The 6807-nt window shown below is 41.5% G+C and overlaps 1 protein-coding gene across 3 annotated transcripts; it reads left to right on the top strand.

Moving 5' to 3' along the window:
* Positions 1-3591, top strand: LOC113109087 (serine/threonine-protein kinase pim-3-like). 3 transcript variants are annotated; one of them, XM_026272631.1, is made up of 7 exons: positions 1-65; positions 421-699; positions 858-940; positions 1058-1105; positions 1180-1552; positions 1675-1884; positions 3359-3591. In XM_026272631.1, exons 1-7 carry the CDS (start codon positions 41-43, stop codon positions 3535-3537), a joined length of 1197 nt encoding a protein of 398 aa, XP_026128416.1. In that variant the 5' UTR covers positions 1-40; the 3' UTR covers positions 3538-3591. The 3 variants fall into 3 exon arrangements, with proteins under 3 accessions (XP_026128416.1, XP_026128417.1, XP_026128418.1); XM_026272632.1 differs by lacking the exon at positions 3359-3591 and adding an exon at positions 1933-2542 and having other exon boundaries at positions 1675-1854; XM_026272633.1 differs by lacking the exon at positions 1675-1884.
* Positions 3592-6807: the final 3216 nt, after the last annotated feature.

Below are 6807 nucleotides of genomic sequence, written 5' to 3'. Positions count from 1 at the left end.
TTTTTGTTGATTAATTTCTTGTTTTGATTGGAGTTTGTCAATGGCTCATTTGGGTGAAAGACGAGGTGAGTGTTTTAATTTAGTTTGTTTATTATTGGTATGTTATTATAGTACGATGTTGTTCATTGTGTTAATGAAGTGATGTGAAGAAATGTGTGCAGGTTAACTCATTTAATCACACATTTCTACCAGCTCACTGATCACATGTATTTTATTCCTTGTGTATGAAAATCAGTGAAATATGTGTTTAATTCTTTGACACAATTATAACGCTGGAAAATTATAGAGCTGCTCAAATGCAATTCAAGACAATTAAAATGTAAAGTAACCTAATTGGATGTGAGCAGTACCATTGGTGGTTGATTATTAATAAATGTTGCTAATAAAGGCTGTAAGTGTTTGATGTGTGTAATATTGCAGGCTCGGGCCGCTCCAGATCCAGGAGTGCTGCTGTCTCTCAGACGGATGATCAGGAGCTTGAGAGACGTGGCTCTGGTGACGGCGCTCAGGAACCGCTGCCAAACCCAAACCAGCCGCTGAGCCAAGAGCTGCCTGGATACATCGCACCTCTGCCTTCAGAGTTGGCCGTTTCTGTGTCCACAGATCAGCCTCACAGGAAGAGGAAGTGGCAGAGCGGCAGCCAGGAGGATGAGCATCCGTCTCCTTCATACAGAAGAGCTGCCAAACGCTCCCGCAGAGGTCAGATACACTCTTATTAAACACCTGATTAAAGACTCACTCAATGATTAGTCACTGAAAATGTTCTTCAGCTGAATTACAGTAACGTTCTGTAACAGGTTTAGATGCTGCAGCATGTTTTCTATTAAAGACGTTTCTTGTGATCTTGTGTGTTGCAGAAGCGTATGTGAAGGGCCCATTGCTGGGGCGAGGAGGATTCGGCTCTGTGTATGCTGGGACCCGCAGGTCTGATGGACTGCCAGTGAGACATTTTCTTACCTCCTGCAGTTAAACAGCTTTTAGAAATGTTGATGTCAGTAAATGTCCCTCGTGGGTGATAATTAGGCAGCGTGGTTTACTGTGCTTCATCTGTCTACAGGTTGCCATCAAGTACGTCTCTAAACGAGGAACACAGAGACTGAGAGTTGTGAGTTGAGAGTGAATCTGTTGCTCTGTTTGGTCTGATTCAGCGCTGGATATAACGGAGCGTTTGTCCTGCAGGAAGGTCAGGGTCGGCTGCCGCTGGAGGTGGCGTTGATGACCCTGGTCAATTCGGCTCCTGCCTGCCCCAACGTCCTGAAGCTGCTGGAGTGGTTTGACCGTCCCAGACGCTACACCATGATCCTGGAGCGCCCGCTTCCTTGCCAAGATCTGGAGAGTTTCTGTGAGGAGAACGGACGCCTGGAGGAGAGTCTGGCCAAGAAAGTGCTGCTGCAGCTGATCACGGCGCTGAAACACTGCGAGAGCCGTGGAGTCCTGCACCGGGACGTCAAACCAGAGAACCTGCTGATCTCCACAGACTCACATGACATCAAGCTGCTGGACTTCGGCTGTGGAGATCTGCTGAAAGACTCGGCCTACAAACACTTTGCAGGTTGGTTTGATCTCCCTGCAGTGATCTGTGTTTGTTTGTGGACTTTTGATGATCGAGCGAAGGGAATCTGTTTGGACTGGAGCCTCTTCAGATGATGTTTGTGATCTTGTTGGGTCTCTCAGGCACTCTTCAGTACGCCCCTCCTGAGTGGTTTCGGCATCACCGTTATCATGCGGGACCGGCTACGGTTTGGTCAGTGGGGGTGACGCTCTACAACATCCTGTGCAGCTGTTTCCCCTTCAGAGGCGCATTGAGGGTCACCTCCAAAAGCAGACTGCTCTTTCCTAGAGAGCTGTCGACAGGCAAGAGACAGAAATCAGGTCCAGATCCAGGTGAAGCGTGTGGTTTTGTGTTCCTGAACACTGTGTTGTGTGTAACAGAGTGCCGTCAGCTGATTCGCTGGTGCCTCAGTGCAGCGGCATCAGATCGGCCCAGTTTAGACGACATTGAGCGCCACCCCTGGTTACACTGAGCAGGTGGCCAGTGACACACACTTATCTGACTCACAGCAGTCATGGCTGGATTGTCTTGTTAGGATCAGACTAGATAAATGCTTCTGATTGTTTGTATAGGGTGAGCAGGAGTGACACAGGAAGTGCAGAGAACAGCTTCCTGATCACCTACAGAAAGAGCAGAGGATCATGGACTAATGGCCGCCACACAATGAAGGGTTTTGATCCTCTGCTCCAGTCTGTGAGGGGCTCTGTGTGGATGCTGGAGGAGTCTGAACACACAGCAGCTGAAACCTCAGCCCGACGGGCCACAGATCAATATGTGTAGTTTCTCCACAAATACAGTCGAGAGAAGGGAGAAAAGTGTCAAGAAGCAGAACAGGATCAGAAAGAGTCTGGGGCAGAGTGTTAACTAGCATAATGTATTCATGGAAAAAAGTCCACTTGGTGTTAGACAGAATTTAAGTCACCAAAAAATTAAGTAGTAATTCAAGTAGTCCCCACAATGTTTACGAAACAGAAATGTTGAAATTTTACACATTCAAATGCAATGAATATAATTAAATGTAATTGTGACAAAATGTTAAAGAATGACTTTGCTTTGGCTCATTTTAACAAAGTAACATAAACAAGCAGGAAGCTTACTCCATTAGGCCATAGTCTCTGCTTTTTATTATTTTCATTTTTAGCTTAGTAACTTCAACTTCTGCTTTAAAAGTCTTATTTTTGTTTTAAGATTACAATGTGATTTGTGATTTTAACCCTTTTTTTGCACATAATACATGCTTACATTCACTTTATTTGTTTATAAAAAAAAAATCTGAAAGAGTTTTTCATAAAGTGTACTCAACTTTTTATTTTCTTTTTTAAAATGTCATAAAAAAATAGCAAAACCTAACTAAACAGTTACATAAAACAGTAAACTGTTTACCCCCCGCCCCCCTCGACCGCCCGCCACACTGATGGTACTTAAAACAAATTTCCAATGTTGGCAGGTCGGCATTTGTACTCTTTTAGGTACATTCGTGTAACTTGATTTTTCTGTGTGTATTTTTGTTTTAATTTCATATTTTAAATAGTTTTGTATATATATATATATTTTTTTTTTTATTATTCAGCTACCATCAGAGCTGCTCAGACATTCTTCTAGATGTTGTCTATAAAGAAGGAGAAGGAGGCTTTCTCACTCTGTCACTAGTGTGCAGAAAGTTTTATGGCATCAGTTTTCAAAGAAGAGCTCACTTTACCTGGCTGGACATTATGTATATTTACACTTTTATTAACTGAACAAGTTTTTTTAAGATATTTAGAAAGTTTATTACATTACAGAGATTTTATTTATTTATTTTGGTAGGAATCGTTGACTGGAAGTCTGTCGGTCCAGATGTGAGGTGTGATGGCTGCAGATGCATCTACAAAAACACCACTGGATACTGTGGCCATGAAACGAAGGGGGTCTTCACAGCGTTCTGTTCAGACGAAGAGCTTGCTGGCTTCTGTTCTATAGACTGCTACTTCCGCATAAATGAATGAATGAATGAATGAGTGGTTTATTTATTTATTTATTTTATTTGACTTGAATTGGCAACTGAAACTAAAATCTAAATAAATGTTTTAGTGGATAAAGCTGTGTCTGTTTGCTTTGATAAAAAGGTTAAGCATTATTCTTTGATAAAGCTTTGTCTGTTTGCTAAATTGGTTAATGTCACTTGACAGAGGGTAACTAAACTCTTATGACAATTTTTTTGTTTTGTCAACTATATATTTTTCTCTATCAGGCAGAAGGCCTCCAGAATTCTTAAAAGAATTTGCAGATTTCCTCCCAGACCTTCTGGTTACAGTTGATAAGTTGCTAATCATGGGAGATTTTATTATTCACATTGACAATTCAAATGATGCATTAGGACTTGCGTTTACTGACCTAATAAACTCTTTTGGAGTCAAGCAAAATGTCACCGAGCCCACTCATCGTTTTAATCATCGCTAGATTTAATTATATCGCATGGAATCGATCTTACTGATATAGAAATCGTACCTCAATGTGATAATACTACAGACCATGTCCTTGTATTGTGCATGCTGCGTATCACTGATATTAACTATAGGTCTACACATGAACTAGATGAAATGACTGACAACATGGGCACTATTTTCTCTAATACATTACAAGCTTTTGCCCCCATCAAATTGAAAAAGGTTAGAGAAAAATGTACTGTGCCATGGTATAACAGTAATACTCACTCTCTCAAGAAAGAAACTCGTAGTCTTGAACACAAATGGAGAAAAACTAACTTGGAAGTTTTTAGAATTGCATGGAAAAACAGTATGTCCAGCTATAGACAGGCTCTAAAAACTGCTGGGGCAGAGCATATACACAAACTCATTGAAAATAACCAAAACAATCCAAGGTTTTTATTTAACAAAGTGGATAAATTAACAAATTACCAGATGACACCTGATTCAAATATTCCATCAACGTTTAATAGTAATGACTTTATGAATTTCTTCACTGATAAAATAGATAACATTTGAAATACAATAGCGAATGTAAATTCTACAGCCTCTAACACTTCAGTTTCATCCAACGCACCCAAAGATAAACTGCAGTGCCTACAAATATAGGACAAGAAGAGCTAAATAAACTTATCACTGTAACTAAACCAATGTTGCCCCCTTGGACAATGACAACGACAGCTTTTCTTTTTTTGTAGATTTATTTGCCCCGGTTGTTTTTTCCTCTTTTGTTTTCTGTGACAGATTCTGGGGCTGAAAAGTTTTTACATGAACAAAACGTGTTACCCCTCCTTCTTCTCACAGCGCCCCCAACAGTACATCATTTATGAAACTTTTAACATTTATCCTCTACATTATATTAGTAACAAATATCTACAATAAACACAGACATTAAACAAATTAAATAATTATTTGAGGTCCTTACACCCTCCCCCACTAAAAAAAATAAAATGTTACAAAACATTTTTTATTTACTATCTCTGGGTATATACTGAAAATGTAAGTTTCAATTACAGTGTAATGTACATGCTTTTTCAGCTTAACAATATAGTTTACTTCCATACAACTGTCACATAATAACAATGATCTAAACTTTTAGATTTATTGCATGTTGAGAGATGTCTTGTCTTTAGGCTCGCTGGTGGGCCCCCCAGAACATCCTGCAATGACAAGTGGACACAACCATCTACACCTCCACAATGTATTAACACATTTCAAATGTCACCTAAGTATTGCATTAATCTCTTAGCGTTTCATCCAGCCTATCAAATATACCTTTAGCTGACCAACCTATAACTCTGCTTTAAAGCATTATTGTGATTGTAAACTTACAAAACCCTAAACTGTATATAACTCACTTAACAAAATTATTACTTTGAACATAAATTTTTTCCAACTCTCACTAGTGTTACTTAGTATGAAGGATACAAATTCAGGTGATCGATGCTCAGCTGGGGTTGTACACAGCAGGTTCTCACGTCAGTATTTCCACCACAAACTCCAGTTCACTGGTCAGCAACTCCGGTCGAAGCGTGGGCTCACCCAGGGTGTCATACGTGTACAGATTCCTAGTTTGCCTGGTTCTGGCAGAAGTTCTCCTGATAGGTTCAGATGCCAAATCACTATCTTCATGCTCGGCTTCTCCAATGAATCTTTCCTCCAGCTCCTGCTCCCCTTGAAGATCTCCCAGCACTTCTTCATCTGACTTATCCGAATCAGGTATGTTTACAGATTCGTCAACGAGTTCTTCAATGTCAGTTTCCTTTTCAGGTTTCCTGTTTCTCTCCTCTCTTCCAGGATGAAATTCTGCTGCACATGGATCCAGATATGTTCCTGCTCTCTGCATTGGAACCCACAAGTCAACCTCCTCATCGTTGGAACTGTCAGTGCTTTCATGGTGAGTATTTAGTCGTGGTTGTGCTCTCTGTTTTGAACTGTTCCTCTGACATCCTTTTCTTTCCAGACGAACATCAGGTGTCCTCTGCTCATCAACCAGGTAAGGACAAGGCAATAGAAGGTTCCGGTGCAGCACTCTTTCCCTTCCAGTCACATCCAACGGTCCGACTACATACACCGGGCCATCTCCTCTCCTTTCTTTCACCACATACGTTTGCTTTTCCCAGAACGCTCGCAGTTTTCCTGGGCCACCTCTTTCTGACAGGTTCCTCACCAACACATGATCCCCTGGCTCCAGGACAGAACTCCATGCCTTCCGATTGTAATTTCTTTGCCCCCTTGCAGCAGCCTTCTTCATGTTCTTTTTTGCAATCTCGTATGCTTCTTGCATAGACCTTTTCCACTTTTCAGCGTAGTCGGTGTGAGACGGAGTGTTCTTTACTTGCTTTGTGGGGAACACAAGATCAATTGGAAGAACTGGCTCTCGACCAAAAAGTAGAAAGAATGGAGAAAACCCGGTTGACTCGTGCACAGTAGAATTATAGGCGTGGACAACTTTGTTCAGGTGTTCTGCCCAATTCGACTTCTCTGTTTCCTCTAGGGTCCTCAACATCCCCAACAATGTCCTATTAAACCTCTCTGCCGGGTTAGCTTGGGGGTGGTAGGGGGTTGTACGAGAATGCCTAATCCCACAGTAACTCTGTAGCTTTTGGAACAGGCTGTTCTCAAACTCCCTCCCCTGGTCATGGTGGATCTTTCCAGGATAACCAAAACGCATGATGAAATCTTCAAAGATTTTCCGGGCTGCGGTCTTTCCAGACTTGTTTCTGGTGGCATAAGCCTGAGCAAACTTTGAAAAATGGTCAATGACCACGAGGATATACTCTGCTCCCC

Source organism: Carassius auratus, chromosome 9, assembly GCF_003368295.1.
Source record: "Carassius auratus strain Wakin chromosome 9, ASM336829v1, whole genome shotgun sequence".
Classification (NCBI taxonomy): Eukaryota; Metazoa; Chordata; class Actinopteri; order Cypriniformes; family Cyprinidae; genus Carassius; species Carassius auratus.
This window is presented reverse-complemented; position numbering and strand designations above follow the sequence as displayed.

Coding starts and splice junctions, on each gene's coding strand:
- LOC113109087 (XM_026272631.1), top strand. CDS start 41: ATGGCTCATTTGGGTGAAAGACGAG. Junction 941..1,057: donor GCAGGTCTGATGGACTGCCA/GTGAGACATTTT, acceptor ATCTGTCTACAG/GTTGCCATCAAGTACGTCTC. Junction 1,106..1,179: donor GAACACAGAGACTGAGAGTT/GTGAGTTGAGAG, acceptor TTTGTCCTGCAG/GAAGGTCAGGGTCGGCTGCC.